The following is a 26,490-nucleotide window of genomic DNA, read 5'->3' as shown; positions in this document are numbered from 1 at the left end:
GTATATTATATACACTGTGTGAAGTACACTAATTGGTGTGGTCGTAGTCTGGTACAAACACATTTGTGGCATGATTATTAATACATGAAAGTAAGGGGGCTAATTTCCAGTGGCTTTGCAATGGCCATATAACATGTCTTGGTTCACTAAAAATGTCTTGCCAATGATGACATCCCCTCCTTCTTCCTCTCTGACACTCAGAGGTGCTATCACCCGTACTGCAATGTTGTTCAGCACTGAAGTCACTGTTATCCATTTTAGGGAGTAAAGAACAAACCAACCTTTCATTGGTAATTGTGACTACAGCACAGTTTTCACTTCTTTAATGTGAACACTGTAATACTGGCAACACTGTGAAAACTGTGGCTCTGTATACTTGTCATTGCCTTGGCGGTTCAATGCCGCTGTCTCCTTTGATACTGAAAGTATTTCTCCAATCTCCATCCACAGGTGAATTTAAGAAAATGAAACTTTGCAAATTGCTATCAGATGAACAAAAATGTGCAGTGACGCATTTCGAGCACAAGCTCTTGAGGAGATTTCAAGCGGTCTCATTTGAAGAAATAACTTGTATATAGAAATAATATTTGCACAAATAAAAGTTGAGTGCAAACTGACTAGCATGTTAAAGGTAATTTCAGTGGGCCGAATGCTGAAAGATTAAACTGAAAACAAGTGCTGCATGTTTAGTGCAGGTGGGTAGCAGGTAGTTTTTTAGAGCTTTCAGTGGTCACTTACTGAGGGCCATTTCTAAAAAGAGTCATAAACTTTCCTGTTATCATTTAAAAAGAACATCATCTGAGCAATCTGATGTCAATATAGAAGCACCACTGACATATGAACATAAAATAAAACTGTATTTTGGATGCCTGCAAAGATTCATGCTTAAACATCTTACCACATTTTTTTTTCAATGTACTTTATATCCCAATATAGCAGATGTGCTCAACAATGAGCAGAATAAAAAGACTGCTGATGACTATGAGCTTGTAGACATGGATGATGTAAACTCTGACTCTGATCAAGATTACGTTAATGTAGATCAGAATGTGGAATCAATGAGTACGTTTACATGGATATCAGTAATCTAACATTTACCTTATTCTGAACAAGACGATATTATGATTAAGGTGTTTACATGAGTTGCTTTTAGAATATTTCTTTCATGTTCCCATTTTACATGTTATAGTACATGGATCGATTAATGGCACACGTCATTACGTTCCCACGCGACGCCATCAGACGTTCCCTCTAGAATTTCACGTATCAACATTCGTCTTCGGTACCCCTGGGCAGCACTAGGGAGGGCCAGCAGGTACTTCAGCACCCTCAAGAAAGACAAAAGCACCCCCATAGCACCCCCACACATAAAAAAAAGAAATAAAATAAAACATTTGACTCATTGCGCATATAATGGGACGTGATTTGCAGTCGCACTATTTTATTAAAAAAATGGATCGGTTCCTTGCGACAAGTAGGCCTGCCACCGACTAAAGTTTTTTCTAGTCAGCTAGTCGCACGTTTATATTAAATTGATTATTATAACAACCTACTAAACTATCTTTTAATATATAGCCATTTGTATAGCCTATTCCGTGCTCAATATAAAAAGTGGGGGGGACATGTCCCCCGCGTCCCCCGCGTAATCTACGCCCCTGCCATATAACATGTCTTGGTTCACTAAAAATGTCTTGCCAATGATGACATCCCCTCCTTCTTCCTCTCTGACACTCAAAGGTGCTATCACCCGTACTGCAATGTTGTTCAGCACTGAAGTCACTGTTATCCATTTTAGGGAGTAAAGAACAAACCAACCTTTCATTAGTAATTGTGACTACAGCACAGTTTTCACTTCTTTAATGTGAACACTGTAATACTGGCAACACTGTGAAAACTGTGGCTCTGTATACTTGTCATTGCCTTGGCGGTTCAATGCCGCTGTCTCCTTTGATACTGAAAGTATTTCTCCAATCTCCATCCACAGGTGAATTTAAGAAAATGAAACTTTGCAAATTGCTATCAGATGAACAAAAATGTGCAGTGACGCATTTCGAGCACAAGCTCTTGAGGAGATTTCAAGCGGTCTCATTTGAAGAAATAACTTGTATATAGAAATAATATTTGCACAAATAAAAGTTGAGTGCAAACTGACTAGCATGTTAAAGGTAATTTCAGTGGGCCGAATGCTGAAAGATTAAACTGAAAACAAGTGCTGCATGTTTAGTGCAGGTGGGTAGCAGGTAGTTTTTTAGAGCTTTCAGTGGTCACTTACTGAGGGCCATTTCTAAAAAGAGTCATAAACTTTCCTGTTATCATTTAAAAAGAACATCATCTGAGCAATCTGATGTCAATATAGACATTATGATTAAGGTGTTTACATGAGTTGCTTTTAGAATATTTCTTTCATGTTCCCATTTTACATGTTATAGTACATGGATCGATTAATGGCACACGTCATTACGTTCCCACGCGACTCCATCAGACGTTCCCTCTAGAATTTCACGTATCAACATTCATCTTCGGTACCCCTGGGCAGCACTAGGGAGGGCCAGCAGGTACTTCAGCACCCTCAAGAAAGACAAAAGCACCCCCATAGCACCCCCACACATAAAAAAAAGAAATAAAATAAAACATTTGACTCATTGCGCATATAATGGGACGTGATTTGCAGTCGCACTATTTTATTTAAAAAATGGATCGGTTCCTTGCGACAAGTAGGCCTGCCACCGACTAAAGATTTTTCTAGTCAGCTAGTCGCACGTTTATATTAAATTGATTATTATAACAACCTACTAAACTATCTTTTAATATATAGCCATTTGTATAGCCTATTCCGTGCTCAAGCTCATACATAAAGCTTGCCGCAATGCACCGGCAAAAGTAATGATTATGAAATTATGATTGTGCTGGGGAAAAAGACATTTTAGTTATTTGTTAATAAACTAGAGCTTTCTCAGTCAGTGTCGGTTGCAAAGATGAAGTTGCCGAATGCCGACTCGCCATAATGGATGTGCCTTTAATAGCTTAGAGAAATGCACCTTTTCATACGGACTACATAATTAGATAATATTTGTTTTTTATTTGAATTGGTTCATTTTCATTTATTTACTTATAAAGCACAAATAAACACAACAATAGTTGGCCACTGTGCTGTACAAAAGAGGAAAGGTAAAATAAAAAGAATAATAGTAAATATAATGCACTAAAACATAAGTTAAAATGAGACCAAGAATTATAATGAATTAAATGCAAGAATAAAAAGATGAGACTGTAGCTTAGATTTAAAATCATATACAGAAGATGCGGATCTCACAGATAAGGGAAGACTGTTCCATAACCTAGGAGCGGCCACCGCAAACGCACGATCACCTTTCAACTTCAATCTTGATCTTTGATATGACAGAGTAATACTGTCTGAGGATCGCAAACATCTGGCAGACCTATTCACATTTACAAGATCTGACAAATAAGAAGGTGCCAGACCATTTAAAGACTTCAATTCAACTCTATAACGCACTGGCAACAAGTTTAGAGACATTAAAATCTGAGTAATGTGTTCTCATTTACAAACCCCTGTTAAAAATCTGGCTGCTGCATTTTGAACCATTTGAAGCCGTGACATGGAGGATTGGGGTAGTCCAATATTTATTTATTTATTTATTTAGTCATTTAGCAGATGCTTTTATCCAAAGCGACTTACACAACAGAAGCAATCAATTGTAGTATTAAAACAACTAAAAACAGATCCAAAACTAAAAGCTAAAACTTTATAAATACTACTTATACACATTTTAAAAATAAAGAAATTAAATAAAAATGACAAATGCATACAACAAAATTTCAAAACTTGAACATTTAAATGAAAAACAAAAAAATAAAGCTAAAAACAATTCAAAATATTAAAGAACAAAAGGTATAAGAGTATAATAATGATTCTAACATAACACTAAGCCAAACACCAAAAAAATAACTACATATATGTGTATGTACAACCACACACATACATATATATATATACATACACATTTATAAATTCAATATACATATTATTTCATTTCCATGATACCAAGTGGTTCTTACAATATACAAGGAGTTACAATAGTCCAAACGTGATAAAGCAAAAGCATGTATGACTCTTTCAAGATCTTTAAAAGAAAGATGGATACAGCGCGAGACCGCGGATGCGAGCTAGGGCGTGTCATGACGTGACAGAGTGACTGATTGCCATGGAAACGTGAACGTCATGTATAGACTATCTTCTCTTTTAATTTTAAATCATTCTGCATTTATATACATCGCTCCATTAAAACCTCAACATGTCGTAAACACAACTCTCCAATAAAAAAGTGCGGGGGACGAATTTACTTTTTATAAAAAGTGGGGGGGACATGTCCCCCGCGTCCCCCGCGTAATCTACGCCCCTGCCATATAACATGTCTTGGTTCACTAAAAATGTCTTGCCAATGATGACATCCCCTCCTTCTTCCTCTCTGACACTCAAAGGTGCTATCACCCGTACTGCAATGTTGTTCAGCACTGAAGTCACTGTTATCCATTTTAGGGAGTAAAGAACAAACCAACCTTTCATTAGTAATTGTGACTACAGCACAGTTTTCACTTCTTTAATGTGAACACTGTAATACTGGCAACACTGTGAAAACTGTGGCTCTGTATACTTGTCATTGCCTTGGCGGTTCAATGCCGCTGTCTCCTTTGATACTGAAAGTATTTCTCCAATCTCCATCCACAGGTGAATTTAAGAAAATGAAACTTTGCAAATTGCTATCAGATGAACAAAAATGTGCAGTGACGCATTTCGAGCACAAGCTCTTGAGGAGATTTCAAGCGGTCTCATTTGAAGAAATAACTTGTATATAGAAATAATATTTGCACAAATAAAAGTTGAGTGCAAACTGACTAGCATGTTAAAGGTAATTTCAGTGGGCCGAATGCTGAAAGATTAAACTGAAAACAAGTGCTGCATGTTTAGTGCAGGTGGGTAGCAGGTAGTTTTTTAGAGCTTTCAGTGGTCACTTACTGAGGGCCATTTCTAAAAAGAGTCATAAACTTTCCTGTTATCATTTAAAAAGAACATCATCTGAGCAATCTGATGTCAATATAGATATTATGATTAAGGTGTTTACATGAGTTGCTTTTAGAATATTTCTTTCATGTTCCCATTTTACATGTTATAGTACATGGATCGATTAATGGCACACGTCATTACGTTCCCACGCGACGCCATCAGACGTTCCCTCTAGAATTTCACGTATCAACATTCGTCTTCGGTACCCCTGGGCAGCACTAGGGAGGGCCAGCAGGTACTTCAGCACCCTCAAGAAAGACAAAAGCACCCCCATAGCACCCCCACACATAAAAAAAAGAAATAAAATAAAACATTTGACTCATTGCGCATATAATGGGACGTGATTTGCAGTCGCACTATTTTATTTAAAAAATGGATCGGTTCCTTGCGACAAGTAGGCCTGCCACCGACTAAAGATTTTTCTAGTCAGCTAGTCGCACGTTTATATTAAATTGATTATTATAACAACCTACTAAACTATCTTTTAATATATAGCCATTTGTATAGCCTATTCCGTGCTCAAGCTCATACATAAAGCTTGCCGCAATGCACCGGCAAAAGTAATGATTATGAAATTATGATTGTGCTGGGGAAAAAGACATTTTAGTTATTTGTTAATAAACTAGAGCTTTCTCAGTCAGTGTCGGTTGCAAAGATGAAGTTGCCGAATGCCGACTCGCCATAATGGATGTGCCTTTAATAGCTTAGAGAAATGCACCTTTTCATACGGACTACATAATTAGATAATATTTGTTTTTTATTTGAATTGGTTCATTTTCATTTATTTACTTATAAAGCACAAATAAACACAACAATAGTTGGCCACTGTGCTGTACAAAAGAGGAAAGGTAAAACAAAAAGAATAATACTAAATATAATACACTAAATCATAAGTTAAAATGAGGCCAAGAATTATAATGGATTAAGTGCAAGAATAAAAAGATGAGATTGTAGCTTAGATTTAAAATCATATACAGAAGATGCGGATCTCACAGATAAGGGAAGACTGTTCCATAACCTAGGACTGGCCACTGCAAATGCACGGTCACCTTTCAACTTCAATCTTGATCTTTGATATGACAGAGTAATACTGTCTGAGGATCGCAAACATCTGGCAGACCTATTCACATTTACAAGATCTGACAAATAAGAAGGTGCCAGACCATTTAAAGACTTCAATTCAACTCTATAACGCACTGGCAACAAGTTTAGAGACATTAAAATCTGAGTAATGTGTTCTCATTTACAAACCCCTGTTAAAAATCTGGCTGCTGCATTTTGAACCATTTGAAGCCGTGACATGGAGGATTGGGGTAGTCCAATATTTATTTATTTATTTATTTAGTCATTTAGCAGATGCTTTTATCCAAAGCGACTTACACAACAGAAGCAATCAATTGTAGTATTAAAACAACTAAAAACAGATCCAAAACTAAAAGCTAAAACTTTATAAATACTACTTATACACATTTTAAAAATAAAGAAATTAAATAAAAATGACAAATGCATACAACAAAATTTCAAAACTTGAACATTTAAATGAAAAACAAAAAAATAAAGCTAAAAACAATTCAAAATATTAAAGAACAAAAGGTATAAGAGTATAATAATGATTCTAACATAACACTAAGCCAAACACCAAAAAAATAACTACATATATGTGTATGTACAACCACACACATACATATATATATATACATACACATTTATAAATTCAATATACATATTATTTCATTTCCATGATACCAAGTGGTTCTTACAATATACAAGGAGTTACAATAGTCCAAACGTGATAAAGCAAAAGCATGTATGACTCTTTCAAGATCTTTAAAAGAAAGAAAATATCTAACTTTTGACAGAAGTTTAAGATGGAAAAAACATTACTTAACTACTGAGTTAATATGTTGGTCAAACTTAAGGGAGGAACCAAAAAGAACTCCCAAATTTTCCGAATGCCGACTCGCCATAATGGATGTGCCTTTAATAGCTTAGAGAAATGCACCTTTTCATACGGACTACATAATTAGATAATATTTGTTTTTTATTTGAATTGGTTCATTTTCATTTATTTACTTATAAAGCACAAATAAACACAACAATAGTTGGCCACTGTGCTGTACAAAAGAGGAAAGGTAAAACAAAAAGAATAATACTAAATATAATACACTAAATCATAAGTTAAAATGAGGCCAAGAATTATAATGGATTAAGTGCAAGAATAAAAAGATGAGATTGTAGCTTAGATTTAAAATCATATACAGAAGATGCGGATCTCACAGATAAGGGAAGACTGTTCCATAACCTAGGACTGGCCACTGCAAATGCACGGTCACCTTTCAACTTCAATCTTGATCTTTGATATGACAGAGTAATACTGTCTGAGGATCGCAAACATCTGGCAGACCTATTCACATTTACAAGATCTGACAAATAAGAAGGTGCCAGACCATTTAAAGACTTCAATTCAACTCTATAACGCACTGGCAACAAGTTTAGAGACATTAAAATCTGAGTAATGTGTTCTCATTTACAAACCCCTGTTAAAAATCTGGCTGCTGCATTTTGAACCATTTGAAGCCGTGACATGGAGGATTGGGGTAGTCCAATATTTATTTATTTATTTATTTAGTCATTTAGCAGATGCTTTTATCCAAAGCGACTTACACAACAGAAGCAATCAATTGTAGTATTAAAACAACTAAAAACAGATCCAAAACTAAAAGCTAAAACTTTATAAATACTACTTATACACATTTTAAAAATAAAGAAATTAAATAAAAATGACAAATGCATACAACAAAATTTCAAAACTTGAACATTTAAATGAAAAACAAAAAAATAAAGCTAAAAACAATTCAAAATATTAAAGAACAAAAGGTATAAGAGTATAATAATGATTCTAACATAACACTAAGCCAAACACCAAAAAAATAACTACATATATGTGTATGTACAACCACACACATACATATATATATATACATACACATTTATAAATTCAATATACATATTATTTCATTTCCATGATACCAAGTGGTTCTTACAATATACAAGGAGTTACAATAGTCCAAACGTGATAAAGCAAAAGCATGTATGACTCTTTCAAGATCTTTAAAAGAAAGAAAATATCTAACTTTTGACAGAAGTTTAAGATGGAAAAAACATTACTTAACTACTGAGTTAATATGTTGGTCAAACTTAAGGGAGGAACCAAAAAGAACTCCCAAATTTTTCACCGTTGGTTTGATATAAGAGTTTAAATGACCACAGTTAAAATCTGGTTTTCCTTTACCCACAGAGGGTCCAAAGACAATTGCTTTAACGCCCATTACCATAATTATTTTTTTGCTCCAGAGGGTTAGTTGTAAACAACGATGCTATAAGGTTACAAAAATGGCATCGATATTTCCTTATCAATTAGAGCCCGAGTCCGAGGATGATATCAATGCAGTCGCTCAACCGGAAACTCCATCTCAAGCACGACTTGATCAGGACATTTCTCAGTGGTAAGTTTAAACTTTGCATGTGGCACTTTACATGATGTGACAGCAGTTTTATTGCATTCATTAATATTTTTATTTACTTATTTGAGCTGCACGTGTGGGAACTGTGTTAGAATGCCCAGTGAGGCTGAAAACACAGCATCTTCTCCACATGATGTAAACACACTAACTAGCAGAAGTGTTTGTGGGCAGGTCAGAGTGTTCATATTTTGCGGGCAGGCAGGGATTATGGTAATGTGTTACCTTGTGATGTATATAGGTAACAGGCAGAAGATTAGAAAATATGACGACTAGGGGTGGGCGATATAGCCTCAAAATTATATCATGATATTTCAAGAATATTTGCGATAATGATATTTATGGTGATATAGCAAAAAATATGGAACAACGTTTTATTGGTGATTGCAGCTGGCAGGCAGCAGCATTTATTAGTGCAAACACAGTGAAGGGCATTTTCCATCCTTTTCCAATAAGCTACTGTCATCGATGACAGACTACCTAATTTGAAGTGTAAATCTATTGTCATAAGGTGGCAGAAGCAGCATTATAGTTTAATAGTAGTGACCAGTGTTGGGCAAGTTTACTTTAAAAAAGTAATTAGTTATAGTTACCATAGCTACTTCTCACAAATAGTAACTGAGTTACATCATTATCAAAGTAACCAATTATCAGGGAAAGTAACTATTTTGGTACTTTTTTTTTATGGGCAAGTTTACTTTAAAAAAGTAATTAGTTATAGTTACCATAGTTACTTCTCACAAATAGTAACTGAGTTACATCATTATCAAAGTAACCAATTATCAGGGAAAGTAACTATTTTGGTACTTTTTTTTTATATATATCAAATAACTTGGATGCCTCCAATATTAAATGTTAAATGAACAAAATGATCACTACATGGAACAAATTATTATTTTTAAACATTGTACACTAATACAAAACAACAACTTAAAAATACTTATTTAACACTGAACTTTTTTTTAACATTCTAGCAGACATTATATCAATAAAGCACAATTTTAACTTAAAATTAATAAGGTAGTAAAATAACATTTTGATATTTTCGATATTACACTTTTTTTTTATCATGTAAAAATGTATACCGGTGTTATCGTGGACGGTATGATATGGTACACCCCTAATGACGACTCATCAAGGCAGATCAGAGTCGACTCTTTCTTTTGAAAGACAATATCTTTATTTATCATGCACTTTTATTAATTAACAACTTTGCAGACTGTTTACATTGAAGGATAGCTACGTTATAAACTGCAAAAAATATGTTTTTCGAAAACTCATATGACCTGCTCTTTAACACCGCTTACTAACTGCAAATCAGAAAATATAGGAGTGGCTCTCTAGAGATGGGTAATCACTGGAAACTCTCAGACAAGTATTATGGCAAGTATAGTACTTTTAATTAAATTTTTCCCCAAAAGTAGGGTAAGCGTACCTATTAAGCTCACGTACCCATTAAGCACACTTCCATTTTTGAGCTCAGATTATAAAAAGAAAAAATTGTGTATTATCATACTTGATGTCTTAACCAATTGACGTGTTTGTTACTTTGTACCTCCTGTAATTTTAAGTCAATCAGATCATTGCACACCGAGATATGAGTCTCCATGTGTTCACACTGTCTGCCGGCCATTCTGAAAGCTGTCTGAAAACTTTCACCAAACGAGGAGCACTTTAAATTTGCATTTTTTAGATGTTTAAGCCTTTATTTTGGGTAAATTTCACTACTTACTGTAAAATTAAGAGATTAATGTTGAGACTTTTGCATATTATAACCTGGAACTTGGATGTGGGAAATAATTACAGTTAGATCCAAAAGATCATTTTAGCAACATTGTGCAGATGCTACAGAACACAGTTAGCTGACTGGCTGTATAAGATTGTGTGCTACGCTAATATATTACTTCACATGCATTACTGGTTTGCACTTTTACATCCATAATATTATAAATTGACAGTTTATTGCTGGTCTGTAGTTTTATACTGCTGTAATTTTTAAAGATTTCATATTATTTTAAGGTGAGCTTAAAGGGTACACTACTCTGAAAATCACACAGCTTCAGTGTGACATCAATAAGAAAAAGTATAATTTCATACATATTGTTAATAATAGTTGTTCATAATAAAATATGCATGAACTTAATACATGACCTAGATTATTTATTTTGCAAAATCTTGTCATTTTAATACATATTACATGCAATTTATTTAAAATTGTTGCTGCTCCAATTAAGCTCAGTGTGCTCTCTTTAAGCTCTTCCACAATGAACGTCTATGTAAATACTTAATAAACAGACTTTAAATATAAACTGATGGTTGTCACTTTAAGTTCATCTTTATAAAATGTTTAATAACTTATTTTCACAGCTTTAAGATGACAAAATCTAGATGTAACTATAGTTTATGCCCAAAGATGAAAGAGGCATGTCGTCCATTCAAAGAAGGAGCCATCAGAAACCTGTTGCATCTGTCCAGGAAAAAAGCAACTAAAGGTTGGAATAAAATACACGACTGTGTATTGTGTGTTCATCCTCATGAATTAAATGTTTTATTGGTTTCTTTTATTTGATATTTGAATATGTGCTACTTAGCTGAATGTGGACTAGTCTAAATGTTGCAATGTGCTTAAATGACACTTCACTATGAATATATAACTAATCAAATTGAATGCCTTGTTGCTTGATTTTAGTGTTCTGTTTTTTTTTTGTGATTGACTTTGTACCTTTAAATAAAATATTTTTCAATTATTCTTTCAAAAGGTTGTTTAAAATAAACAAGATTTTTTAATTAAACATGATGTGAGCTTATTGGGAACAGGGGTGTGCTTAAAGGGTACAAAAATGTACCCTTTAAGTGTCATGTAATGTATATCTTAATTGAAATGCTTTTGTCATTTAAAATAAAATTAAATATTTTTGTGTGAGAGATTAATATTTTATTTTAACAACTTTTTGTACTGAAACCAATATCTTGTGCACTAAAAATGTCTCAATGTAGATTTTGGTGAGCTTAATAGGTACGTTTACCCTATGTTGTAGGCCTTTTAAAATATATATATATAAAAAATAAACTCCATTAAATGTGCTGCACACATCTGAATATTTGGGTTGAACTGTTCTGGAACAGTGTTGTAAATACAACTTAACCACTGATTTCTAGTCGTGTCCATTTTTGGAAGGCCAAACAAAGTAGTTTCACTTTCACAACGAAGCACACAGCATCTTTACGACATGGCGGCAGAAACAACAAAACTACAGCGAGAATAAAAGTTACGCCTTCTTTCTTTGCGTGAACCTTTGGGCGGCGTTATGCAAATCTTCCCACATAGTGACGTAGACATGTGGGGGCGGGTTAGAACGAGCCGTTTTAGGTAGGTGTGGCTGACTCTTAACTTTTATAAAGAATATCTCTTTGGATTTGAGACTTTAGTCTATGCAACTTTACAGATCTTCTTTATGCACCAAGAGCTTGTAACACTCCAAAGAGAAAGGAAAAAATGAAATCGCATCAAATGACCCCTTTAAAAAATAATTGTAAACCTGGCAGGACCGCTGCTGGCCAAATGCAGAACTGTATTGTGATCTGAGCAATCATTAAAGCTACATATCATCTCTACATGACTCCGGGTACTCTAATAGGAACACTGTAGCAGTTAGTACACTCCAAACCAGCATTTAACTCCTAATTTAGAACAAGTGGTTTTCACCTTCGCTTGGCATTCTAATACAGTTCCCACACATGCACCTAAATAAATTATAAGAATGACGCTGCAATCACATCTTATAACTACCACAAACTAAGTTGACACTGACCACTGAGAAACATTCTGCTCCAGTCGTGCTTTCGAATCAGTGTCTGGTTGATCAACTAAACGTTTCATCATCAGACTCAGGCTCAAATTTATAAGGTAAAATCGATACCATATTTTCTCTTTATAAATTCTTTCCGGAGTTGTCATTCAGTTATGGAAATGGGCATTTAGTTTCCGACACACTCTGTATGCGGTAGACCAATAACAAAGGACTTGAGATCTGCTCAGATCTGAGCCACTAACTTAAAAATAGACTGACTTGGACTGACAATACAGCTCTGCAAAACATAAAGGGTGGAAGTGCTAATGGTGTGTATTGGCCTGTGTGGTGTCTTTAAATACACACATTTAACCACAAGTTTCAAAAGTGTAGTGCAAACTGACTAGCATGTTAAAGTGCACATCAGTTGGCAGAATGCTGAAAGGTTGAACTAAAAACAAGTGCTAAATATTTAGTATAGAGAAATAGTAGGGTAGTGGGTATTTTACAGATCTCAGTGGTTACTGAGGTTAGTTTCTACATGAACATAAATAAATAATTAGCTATTTCTCCTGATTTGCTCTCTGAGAAGCAGAAGTGTTTAGTAAGATAGGGGTGGGATCAGTGAAATGCGGAACTGTAGTAGTTCTGTTCACACAGAGCTAGTGTCTGTCTGACTCAGAGAACATGTGAAGAGCAACAGAGATGCACATCACGGACATCGATCAATGAAAGAACAGAAATGCTGAGATCACTGCTTGATTTCACACTTGGTAAACAGTTTTTAAATTGATACCATTTAATTTATTATTATATTAAATGATATACACTGTTTTAAATGATTAAAGGGGTCATATGATGCTGCTAAAAAGAACATTACTTTGTGTATTTGGTGTAATGAAATGTGTTCTGGAACAGTGTTGTAAATACAACTTAAACACTGATTTCTAGTCGTGTCCATTTTTGGAAGGCCAAACAAAGTAGTTTCGCTTTCACAACAAATCACACAGTGCCTTCACGACATGGCGGTGGCGGCAACAATACTACAGCGAGAATAAAAGTTACGCCTTCTTTCTTTGCGTGAACATTTGGGCGGCATTATGCAAATCTTCCCACATCGTGACGTAGATATGTGGGGGCATGTTAGAACGAGCCGTTTTAGGTAGGCGTCGTTAACTCTTAACTTTTATAAAGAATATCTCTTTGGATTTGAGACTTTAGTCTTTGCAACTTAACAGATCTTCTTTATGCACCAAGAGCTTGTAACACTCCAAAGAGAAAGGATACATTTAAATCGCATCATATGACCCCTTTAAATAATCATTAATATAAATTAGAAGGGTTCCTATTCAGTCTTTTTACAAATACATGAACTCTATATATCATCGAAAGCAGTGTTGTCCTGCATAAAAAGCAGTTTTTATTGCAAACAAATTTGTCTTATGTTATCAAAGAAAATGTAAGACAGCAAAAAAAAAAACTACTTGCTTAATTCTTCAACATAACATGTTTGTGATAAATTCTATTCTAATGAAAAGAATTCCTTATGTTTTGACTCATGGTTTTGAATGAATACCTAAATGTTTCTACTCTATATTTTTGATAAAGGTTGAGTGAATGGTTCACTCAAAATTTGAGCAAATCTGAATTACTTAATTTTTTCTGTGGAATACACAAAGAGAAATGAGAAAAAGGAGAAATAACGAAAACTGTGCTGGTAATTTTTTCCATGCAATTATAATGAAAGTAGACTTTTTAAGCTTTCAAGCTTAAAAAAATGCAAAAAAATAAAGTTGTCCATACAGCTTATGTGTTGCATTCCAGGTCTTCTGAAACCATGCAGTACCTTTGTGTGAGGAACATACTGAAATTTGAGTCGTTATAAACTGAATTCCAGTAAGCTGTTAACTGCCATGATCATTGAGTCAGAACTTGACAACTGCATCAGTCAGATTCATGAGTTTGTTAATTTGTTTGTTTATTTATTTGGATCCTTGTTAGCTATGACCTAAGGCATTGCTAGTCTTCCTGGGGTCCACACAACACTTAACATTAATACATTGTTACATACATTAAAAAATAAAAAGTTAAATACATTCTCCACATTCCAAAGCATCTCCATAAACATTTCTTCCTCCCTTTTAATAACTATAACACCTACTATCTAAAAAAAACATATTGCTTATTCAATTAATTCCTATACCTCAACCTCCTATAAGTACAGAATTCCAAGGTGTGCCTTTACCTGCCTTTTAAAATAAATGTTTCGTGTTATCCTAATTAATGACAATGGTAAAAGATTCTATGATTTCATTGCCCTAAATGTTACTGTACGTTTAAGAAAATTAGTTTTAGCATTCGGGAGTAGAAATCTACCCTCTGTTGCTCGTCTAGTAGCATATTCATGTGACTGAACATTAGATTGTAATTGATTATACTGATCCAATGGCGTTTTAAAATGTAAAACCTTCCATGTTAATAACAATATTGCAGCAATCATCCTATCTTCCACTCTTAGCCATTTAAGATCACATGATTTCATTGCCCTAAATGTTACTGTACGTTTAAGAAAATTAGTTTTAGCATTCGGGAGTAGAAATCTACCCTCTGTTGCTCGTCTAGTAGCATATTCATGTGACTGAACATTAGATTGTAATTGATTATACTGATCCAATGGCGTTTTAAAATGTAAAACCTTCCATGTTAATAACAATATTGCAGCAATCATCCTATCTTCCACTCTTAGCCATTTAAGATCACAGTGCATACTATTAATATTCGTACCATAGTGTAACGGGGCTGACAAGACGTGAGACGTGTGGATCCATCTGCAAGCTTTATTTAAAGAGATGTGGTATAACAGGCAGGGTCGACCAATGGCAAACAGGTATATGGCGGGCAGAAACACAAGAATAATCCTAGGGCTAGCGTAGGTCACTGATTGGCAGACAGAATCACAGGGGCAAGACAAGAGGGAGAAATCCAGGAAAACAGGCAAAGATCAGATACCGCAAAAACAGGCAAGGCAAAACAAGGAAAACACGGAGACTCGGAAAGGGGTACAGGCTAAACAAGGAAACTCGGAACGGGGAACAAACTAAGGACTCTCGGAACGGGGAACAGGCTAAACCATACTCAGCAGAGAAAGGTGGTTAGAGTGGGTGTTATATAGTGAGTGAGGTGATTAGAAACAGCTGTGTGCAATGAGTGCAAATCGTGCAAGGAATGATGGGATATGTAGTCCGGGGTGCTATGCAACAGTTTGAGTTGTGCGAGAGTCAATGTAAAGGAAAGGGTGACCTCTGGTGGTGAATAAACGGAAGTCCATGGACCGAATTCGTGACACATAGGGACACTGGAGTATTGACCTCGCTGCCTTATTTTGTACCAACTGGAGTTTCCTCAAATCCTTTTTTGTAGCATTGGCCCATAAATCTGACAATAGTCCAGCTGTGTGAAGAGAGTGTACAAAATTATTTTTATTATATCAAACGTAAAATATTGTCTACATCTCCTTACTACAGCTACCACCCTTCTCTTCACTGTGTTCTCAATATGCTTAAACCATGACAATTTATTATCCAGGGTGATACCCAAACATTTTGTTTCCGGCTTAAAGGGGTCATATGATGCTGCTAAAAAGAACATTATTTTGTGTATTTTGTGTAATGAAATGTGTTTATGCGGTTTAAAGTAAAAAAAAAACATTATTTTCCACATACTGTACATTATTGTTTCTCCTCTATGCCCCGCCTTTTTGAAACGCGTCGATTTTTACAACACTCATCGCTACAAACGAGGCATTTGTTGCATCCAGTGAGGACATAATTACAGATTATAATGACTTATACTGTCTTTTTACGCATTGCGTTGCATCGCGCCGCGTAAACATAAAACCATGTCTGCATTTGTGATCGGAGAAATTACAAACTACAAATGCTACTCTACACTGCCCAAAACTTGCGTTTGAATCATCAGTGGCAAATCCTTTAAATGAAAACGTACTTACAGACTGTGAGTCAGAACTGCCGGCATTGTAGTCTACTCTCCCAGGATCAGTAAACAGTCCTCCATAAAATGTGCTGCACACAAATGAATATTTTGGTTGAACTGTTCTGGAACAGTGTTGTAAATACAATTTAACCACTGATTTGTAGTCGTGTCCTCTTTTGGATGACCAAACAAAGTAGTTTTGCTTTCACAACGAAACACACGACAGCCTAGCGTGAAAGGAAACCGCGGCCTAGCGTGAGCTGAGTCCGGGCTAAAGTGAGCAGAGGCAGCGGGCTTGAGAACGGCGCGGCCGGCGGATTCGACGAAGGAGCGGCAACCACATGTGATGACCCCGGACTGAACTCCGCTTCGTCCACGGTGAAAGCCGATCCAGTGATCCACAGCACTAAGTTGATGTATTCCCTCAGCGACCAGCACAGATCAGCTCTAGGCATGACGAAGCGAATATCGTCCTCTTTTGGAAGACCAAACAAAGTAGTTTCGCTTTCACAAAGAAACACACAGCTCTTCACGACATGGCGGCGGCAACAATACTACAGCGAGAATAAAAGTTACGCCTTCTCTCTTTGCATGAACATTTGGGCGGCGTTATGCAAATCTTCCCACATAGTGATGTAGATATGTGGGGCCGTGTTAGAACGAACCGTTTTAGGTAAGCGTGGTTAACTTAACTTTTATAAAGAATATCTCTTTGGATTTGAGACTTTAGTCTTTGCAACTTTACAGATCTTCTTTATGCACCAAGAGCTTGTAACACTCCAAAGAGCAAGGAAAAATTGAAATCGCATCATATGACCCCTTTAACTTGCTGAATAATTGCTTTATTTATATATCATTTCAGCTCTGGTTTGGACCGTAGAGAATAATTAGACCCAAATATTATACTCTAGATGTATTTAGTATCAACTTGTTTTCTAAAATCCACTTTTCTATACTCTCCAACTCCTCATTCAAAATAGCTGTCAATTCACCCGCCATTTGTGCTGATGCATAAACTGTTGTATCGTTTGCATACATTACTTTAGCACTTCTTAATACCAGATATAAATCATTTGTGAAAATGGAATACAAAAGTGGTCCTAAACAGCTCCCTTGTGGAACTCCACATTCAATTGCCCTTCTATCTGAGTAACGTCCGTAAAAAAAAAAACTCTCTGTGATCTATTATCCAAATAACTTTCCATCCAAGCAATTACTGATGGTCTAAATCTATAACCTTCTAATTTTTCCAAAAGAAGCTTTTGATCAATAAGGTCAAATGCAGCTGTAAAATCTAATAAGACTGCTCCACATATCCTTTTTTTATCCAACCCTCGATACCAATCATCTGTCATTTGTGATAAAGCTGTACATGTGGAGTGTTCTTTTCTAAAAGCATGCTGATAATTTGATATCAGATTATTCTGAGACACATAATCCTGTATTTAATCAAATACTGCCTTCTCGAGGATCTTACTTAACACTGGTAATACACTCACCTGGCGACTATTAGAGCCACTAAATTGTATTTTTCTATCTTTAGTCAAAGGCATAATTTTAGCTTCCTTCCAGGCCTGTGGAAATATTGATTGCTTAAGACTTATATAAAAATATGACGTATTGGGCCAGACACATAATCTATGGCTAATCGGATCAGATTATCATTTATATTATCTATCCCTGGTTGTTTGTCTTTACAGACAGATTTTATTAGCCTTTTCACAGTTTCTTCTCCCAATTCACTAAACTCAAAATAACAGTTCTTATCTCTCATATATTTCTTAATATTAAGAATTGTAGAGGTATTTTCTGTCACATATATTTCTTTCCTCAAATTCTGTATCTTACTGCTGGTTGAACTGTTCTGGAACAGTGTTGTAAATACAATTTAACCACTGATTTGTAGTCGTGTCCTCTTTTGGATGACCAAACAAAGTAGTTTTGCTTTCACAACGAAACACACAGCGTGAAAGCGTGAAAGGAAACCGCGGCCTAGCGTGAGCTGAGTCCGGGCTAAAGTGAGCAGAGGCAGCGGGCTTGAGAGCCGGCGGATACATGTGACGACCCCGGGCTGGACTCCGCTTCGTCCACGGTGAAAGTTGATGTATTCCCTCAGCGACCAGCACAGATCAGCTCTAGGCATGACGAAGCGAATATCGTCCTCTTTTGGAAGACCAAACAAAGTAGTTTCGCTTTCACAAAGAAACACACAGCTCTTCACGACATGGCGGCGGCAACAATACTACAGCGAGAATAAAAGTTACGCCTTCTCTCTTTGCATGAACATTTGGGCGGCGTTATGCAAATCTTCCCACATAGTGATGTAGATATGTGGGGCCGTGTTAGAACGAACCGTTTTAGGTAAGCGTGGTTAACTTAACTTTTATAAAGAATATCTCTTTGGATTTGAGACTTTAGTCTTTGCAACTTTACAGATCTTCTTTATGCACCAAGAGCTTGTAACACTCCAAAGAGCAAGGAAAAATTGAAATCGCATCATATGACCCCTTTAACTTGCTGAATAATTGCTTTATTTATATATCATTTCAGCTCTGGTTTGGACCGTAGAGAATAATTAGACCCAAATATTATACTCTAGATGTATTTAGTATCAACTTGTTTTCTAAAATCCACTTTTCTATACTCTCCAACTCCTCATTCAAAATAGCTGTCAATTCACCCGCCATTTGTGCTGATGCATAAACTGTTGTATCGTTTGCATACATTACTTTAGCACTTCTTAATACCAGATATAAATCATTTGTGAAAATGGAATACAAAAGTGGTCCTAAACAGCTCCCTTGTGGAACTCCACATTCAATTGCCCTTCTATCTGAGTAACGTCCGTAAAAAAAAAAACTCTCTGTGATCTATTATCCAAATAACTTTCCATCCAAGCAATTACTGATGGTCTAAATCTATAACCTTCTAATTTTTCCAAAAGAAGCTTTTGATCAATAAGGTCAAATGCAGCTGTAAAATCTAATAAGACTGCTCCACATATCCTTTTTTTATCCAACCCTCGATACCAATCATCTGTCATTTGTGATAAAGCTGTACATGTGGAGTGTTCTTTTCTAAAAGCATGCTGATAATTTGATATCAGATTATTCTGAGACACATAATCCTGTATTTAATCAAATACTGCCTTCTCGAGGATCTTACTTAACACTGGTAATACACTCACCTGGCGACTATTAGAGCCACTAAATTGTATTTTTCTATCTTTAGTCAAAGGCATAATTTTAGCTTCCTTCCAGGCCTGTGGAAATATTGATTGCTTAAGACTTATATAAAAATATGACGTATTGGGCCAGACACATAATCTATGGCTAATCGGATCAGATTATCATTTATATTATCTATCCCTGGTTGTTTGTCTTTACAGACAGATTTTATTAGCCTTTTCACAGTTTCTTCTCCCAATTCACTAAACTCAAAATAACAGTTCTTATCTCTCATATATTTCTTAATATTAAGAATTGTAGAGGTATTTTCTGTCACATATATTTCTTTCCTCAAATTCTGTATCTTACTGCTAAAAAAAATCATTCAAATAATTTGCGATTTCTTCAGGTTTTGTCATATAAGTACCTTCACAGTCAATTGAAGCAGGCTGTGGGGACTTCTGTCTTCCCATTATATTATTTAATACCTTCCAAAGCTTCTTCCCATCTTTCTTCTTACTACTTAACTGTAATGTATAATATTGTTTCTTTTTCTTTTTATTAAGACCTGTGACATAATTTCTCAATTTACAATATTTATGTCTATCCGTTACACTGCCTTTTTTTTTTTTTTTTTGCTGTTCTGAACACCTCGTCTCTGAGCCATATAGTCCTTTAATTCGCTATCAATCCAGGATGCTCTAGAATTCTTTATAATTAATTTCTTAACAGGCGCATGATTATCAATAACTGGCTGAAATTTTCTAATAAATAATTCAAGTGCATCATTTGGTTCTTCAACATCATAAATCTCTGACCACTTTATATTACCAATATCACTCAAGAAAGCTTCCTGGGAAAACCTCCTATATGACCTTTTATACACAATTCTTTGCTTAGCTTTGGAAATTTAGTTTTTCCTTGCAATCAACTATATTGTGATCACTACAACCTACTTGAACTAATATCGCTGTCGTATACAGATCTTCATTGCTCAAATAAATATGATCTATACAAGATGATGTGGACTTGCCTTTAATATTTATGCATATTTTCGTTGGTTGTCTAGCCATCTGTTTCAATCCACATGCATCTATTATATTTACCAATTTGTTCTTTAAAAAGCACTCATGTACTAACCAATTAATATTAAGATCACCTTAAAAAAACAGCTTCTATATTCAATTTACATACCTTCATTTACATACATTCAGCATCTCACCCATGTCTTCTAAATATTTATGATTTGAACCTGGTGGCCTATAACAACATCCTACTAAAATTGGCTTGACATGAGGTAAATTAACTTGCAGCCATATAATCTCCACTTCTTTACACATAATATCATCCCTTACTTTTACAGAAATATGATTCTGCACATAAAAGGCAACACCTCCACCGTACTTATTTCTATCCCTTCTATATAAAGTATATCCTCTTATAGACACAGCATTATCATCAAATGTCTCATCCAAATGAGTTTCAGATATAGCAACAATATTGTGTTTGATAGCAACAAATCAGCAACTTCATGAACTTTGTTCCTCAAACTACAAATATTCAAATGAGCAAATTTTACATATTTTTTGGAAATAAACCAGCAATACACATACAATATACAGCACATCACTGCACAACTTGATCCTTGTCGCATCCTCACATGTTCTCCTTTGCTTGCCGTTTACGAACAATTCGTTTATCGTACCTTAAGAAAGCAATGTCCCCTCTTTCTCATGCAGCTTTCATTTTAGGAATCAGTTTCTTTCTCCTCTTTCGAACCGATTCAGAATAGTCTTGGTTCATAAAAATATTCGAACCCTTCAGCTTTCTCACGTTGGCCATCACTCGATCTCTGTCCTTGATTCCTAAAAAACGACACCACTGTTGGGCGAGGCTGACTCCAGATTTCATCCTGTACTTTAAGAACTTTTCCAACTCGTTGAACTTTCTGTATACCGATGTTGAGTGGGTCCAAATCCAATTTATCCTTAAAAAGAGCCAGCACCTTCTCTTCTGAGTCTGACCCCTTTACATTCTCAACTTCAGGAATTCCATCAATAATCACATTCTGATGTCTGGTCTGGGCATCTAGAAAGTCCGTTCACCAACATCGATTCCGCCAGTTTTTGTATGTCGCCTTCATTTGATTTACAATTAGACGACAAACTTACACTTGCCGCTTTTAAATCGTCCACCTCCTTTTGTGTAAATTGGAGGCTAACTTTCAACTCCTGCAGCTCTTTCAAAATGGAGTCCATTCTGACACTCATTGTTTCCATAAAGGTGTACATACAAACTTTAAAGTTGCTTTCTTGTTGTTGCAAACAATTTCTTTATAGAAGGCTTTCTGTTGTTCCATTAATTCACGCACCTGTTCATGTGTGATGTACTGTCCAGAGTAATTGTTTCGGGAGGAGTGAACCTATGTAGTATTTCAAATAACTTTCTGGGCAAGTAAGCAGCTACTCACCTTGCTCTGACATCAGCTGTTTCGGCATCCCTCCAACTCCCTAACAACACAATTTAGACTTCTTGTTACCCACACTCATCTTCCAAGCATTAGTAGTCCCACCAGGGGATATATCTAAGCTTGAATTGAAGCTGCTTCCCCGACCCTCTCCACTGTGGAAAGCAAGCCAAATACATTTAACCTTAATAGCTTAAAGATTATATGGGCAAACAAACTCATGAAAGCTGTTTTGTGAATCAACGATTCATTCAAATGGAACAAACTTTTATTTCACTTTTAAATTATCGAACAGAACAGCAAGGATATTTTTGTGTTCCACAGAAGAAAATAAGTTATACAGGTTTGATAACAGAATGCCTTACTCTTACAGAAATTTGATTCTGCACATAAAAGGCAACACCTCCACCGTACTTATTTCTATCCCTTCTATATAAAGTATATCCTCTTATAGACACAGCATTATCATCAAATGTCTCATCCAAATGAGTTTCAGATATAGCAACAATATTGTGTTTGATAGCAACAAATCAGCAACTTCATGAACTTTGTTCCTCAAACTACAAATATTCAAATGAGCAAATTTTACATATTTTTTGGAAATAAACCAGCAATACACATACAATATACAGCACATCACTGCACAACTTGATCCTTGTCGCATCCTCACATGTTCTCCTTTGCTTGCCGTTTACGAACAATTCGTTTATCGTACCTTAAGAAAGCAATGTCCCCTCTTTCTCATGCAGCTTTCATTTTAGGAATCAGTTTCTTTCTCCTCTTTCGAACCGATTCAGAATAGTCTTGGTTCATAAAAATATTCGAACCCTTCAGCTTTCTCACGTTGGCCATCACTCGATCTCTGTCCTTGATTCCTAAAAAACGACACCACTGTTGGGCGAGGCTGACTCCAGATTTCATCCTGTACTTTAAGAACTTTTCCAACTCGTTGAACTTTCTGTATACCGATGTTGAGTGGGTCCAAATCCAATTTATCCTTAAAAAGAGCCAGCACCTTCTCTTCTGAGTCTGACCCCTTTACATTCTCAACTTCAGGAATTCCATCAATAATCACATTCTGATGTCTGGTCTGGGCATCTAGAAAGTCCGTTCACCAACATCGATTCCGCCAGTTTTTGTATGTCGCCTTCATTTGATTTACAATTAGACGACAAACTTACACTTGCCGCTTTTAAATCGTCCACCTCCTTTTGTGTAAATTGGAGGCTAACTTTCAACTCCTGCAGCTCTTTCAAAATGGAGTCCATTCTGACACTCATTGTTTCCATAAAGGTGTACATACAAACTTTAAAGTTGCTTTCTTGTTGTTGCAAACAATTTCTTTATAGAAGGCTTTCTGTTGTTCCATTAATTCACGCACCTGTTCATGTGTGATGTACTGTCCAGAGTAATTGTTTCGGGAGGAGTGAACCTATGTAGTATTTCAAATAACTTTCTGGGCAAGTAAGCAGCTACTCACCTTGCTCTGACATCAGCTGTTTCGGCATCCCTCCAACTCCCTAACAACACAATTTAGACTTCTTGTTACCCACACTCATCTTCCAAGCATTAGTAGTCCCACCAGGGGATATATCTAAGCTTGAATTGAAGCTGCTTCCCCGACCCTCTCCACTGTGGAAAGCAAGCCAAATACATTTAACCTTAATAGCTTAAAGATTATATGGGCAAACAAACTCATGAAAGCTGTTTTGTGAATCAACGATTCATTCAAATGGAACAAACTTTTATTTCACTTTTAAATTATCGAACAGAACAGCAAGGATATTTTTGTGTTCCACAGAAGAAAATAAGTTATACAGGTTTGATAACAGAATGTTAATTTTTGTATGAACTATCCCTTTAAAGCAGGTTGTTTTATTTGTGAATATGTGAGCTTAATATTTGCTTAATTTTCTCTATTTAACAGCTCAAAACATCAGTCTGGTCAATGGTTTAGATGCCTGCTCTGGAAGAGTTGAGATCTTTTATAATGGCAAGTGGGGGACAGTGTGTGGTGACTCCTGGGACATTGATGATGCTGCTGTGGTGTGCAGACAGTTGGGATGTGGAAGAGCTGTTATTGCAGATGGCCAGTCTCTTTTTGGGGTAAGGGGTAATGTCTGGCTGAGTGAGGTCAACTGTAAGGGAGACGAGTCATCCATCACACAGTGCGCTCATCGAAGCAATGGAAATAATTGTCCTCAGAGTAACGATGCTGGAGTCATATGTTCAGGTATGAGTATTTAGTCTTTCCCTAAATCAAAGTGTTCTTTGCAAGAGTGCTGGTGTAGTTCAACAGCACTGGGTTTGAGACTGACTGTCAGTCTGTGTATTAGTTGTGGGGATTTTTCAGTGATTCTTTTAGCAGGTTACAATATGCCAGTAGGTGACAACAAGTGACTGTCTTTAATAGTGATGTGCAGTCATATTTGTGAAATTTCAATCAGATTTTTCTGGGCAAATCTCCATTGTTCATTGTCAGTAGTGTAGTGATGAATGAAGCACATCTCACACAGAAATCACTTGCAAACCAAGCAGCTTTCTGCTGGTCAAGGTCCCAAATTTGCATGAGCGAAACCTACATGGTAACTATTGCCCTTGTGCAAAAATCCTGGTTGCACAGATTCTGCATAATTTTGCAGAGCAATGATAAATGTGACCACACCTTAATTCATGAGTGAATTGAATATTTAATTTAAACAATTAGCTAAAACAAATATGTGGAATCATTCATCAGAAACATTACAGTAGTAGGCCATTCTGAAGGTAGGGTGTACTCTTTTTAATGTCCTAAAATCTTCCCTCCAGCTTCTTCAGTTATTATCATTGGTGTTGTGGTAACAGCTGTACTGCTCATATTGTCTGCACTGCTAATCATTTTCCTGGTGAGGAGGAGACAAAAACAAAAGAAAATCCAGATATGCTCCTGTTCAAAAGGTGAGAATGATTTCAATAATGTACTTTACATTTAATTTGGGATGCCTGCAAATATCAGTGCTGAAACATCTTACCATCATAGTAAAACAATGTTTTTGTTTCAATGTACTTTGTATCCCATGATGCAGTTAATATGCTAAATGTGCTCCATAATGACCAGAATGAAGAGGCTGCTGAGGATGACTATGAGCTTGTAGATATGGATGATGGTAGTCAAGATGATGTAAACTCTGACTCTGATCAAGATTACCTTCATGTAGATCAAGATAACTCTGAACCAGACTACGTCAATGTGGAAACAGACGATTCAGAACAGGACTATGTCAATGTTAATATTACAGAAAACAGAAGTACACTGGACAATAACTATGAAGATTTATGAAAGCTATTTGATGGAAATTTTTTCACAAAATAAAAGACCCAGTACCTTCTGAATGGATAACAGGACTAAATATCAGACAAGACTCCATTGCTACACAAAAGTGCCACACAAAAATGGAGCCAGAATTGCCAGGCAAGGAACAAGTAAAGTTCACAGTGAATTATTCATTATATCCAATAATCAATGTCCAAGTATAAATTATTCTTTGCATATGAAGAGAACAAAGACTCTTTGAACATTACTTATATTAATTCTCTACAAATCTCTGGAATGTAAGTGTGGATTATCTTTTAGCATCAATTTGTCTATTTGACTGAAAATGGTGGCACTAACAAATTAGCAGTTGTTAACAGAGCATTAGCAAAAAGTATGAAGTTTTTTTTTAAAGTGATAGTGATTTTGACAGCTTCTCAAGATGTGTTCTCTAAACAACCGATAAGGAAGTTGAAAGCAGTAGCTGTATCCGTTCACAGTGTGACACAACTACCCACAACCCCTCTGCTGTGTGTCTTCGTCTCTCAGTTGTTGTTATTGTTAGACACCCGCAAATGAGTTACTGTTACTGTGTGATGTCTGCCTTTTATCATGACTGCCCACTGGATACCTAAATAATTTAATTTAAAATAAAAAATGTTTAAACAAACAGTTTAATATATGTTATAAATAATATATGTTAGTAATATATGGATTCTACACAAGTTGCCGCTGAATAAAGCTGTCATATAAAATTACAACTGCAAATACACTGTAAATCCAGTTTATATTTCTCTGGGCTAAGGAAATGCTGAACATGTTGACACTGTTTCACAATCTCTGCTGTCCAAAAGGGCACTTCCTCAAATCTGCTTTGCAGCTTAATCAGTGTGTTAACGTATTCTGAGAACAGAGCTATTCTCTGAATGTTAAAACATGCATATCTGATGTGGTTTCTTTATTCCCCTTTCTAATTTCTATCACATGTAAACAGTTCGTTTCACTTCTTTGCAGAGATCATTTGACGTTTTACATATGTAGTCATTCATTAAATAAAACATAAATACTAACTTTTATTTGAAGCATCGGCTTATAGCATTTGCTATCAATGAAGAATACCAGCAGGGGCTTAATGTCAATCAGACAATTCCTTACCCCGAGATGAAAACAGTG

The 26,490-nt window shown here is 35.8% G+C and overlaps 1 protein-coding gene across 1 annotated transcript; it reads left to right on the top strand.

Annotated features, from left to right (window-relative positions):
• The first annotated feature begins 13,101 nt into the window (after positions 1-13,101).
• Positions 13,102-26,014, top strand: LOC107554135 (scavenger receptor cysteine-rich type 1 protein M130-like). The gene is made up of 4 exons (XM_016236548.1): positions 13,102-13,171; positions 23,953-24,258; positions 24,834-24,962; positions 25,091-26,014. Exons 1-4 carry the CDS (start codon positions 13,141-13,143, stop codon positions 25,342-25,344), a joined length of 720 nt encoding a protein of 239 aa, XP_016092034.1. The 5' UTR covers positions 13,102-13,140; the 3' UTR covers positions 25,345-26,014.
• The last annotated feature ends 476 nt before the right edge of the window (positions 26,015-26,490 follow it).

Source organism: Sinocyclocheilus grahami, unplaced genomic scaffold (assembly GCF_001515645.1).
Source record: "Sinocyclocheilus grahami isolate Dianchi unplaced genomic scaffold, SAMN03320097.WGS_v1.1 scaffold491.1, whole genome shotgun sequence".
Taxonomy (NCBI): domain Eukaryota; kingdom Metazoa; phylum Chordata; class Actinopteri; order Cypriniformes; family Cyprinidae; genus Sinocyclocheilus; species Sinocyclocheilus grahami.
Note: the sequence above shows the minus strand (reverse complement) of the source record. Positions and strands in the feature narration are given on the sequence as shown.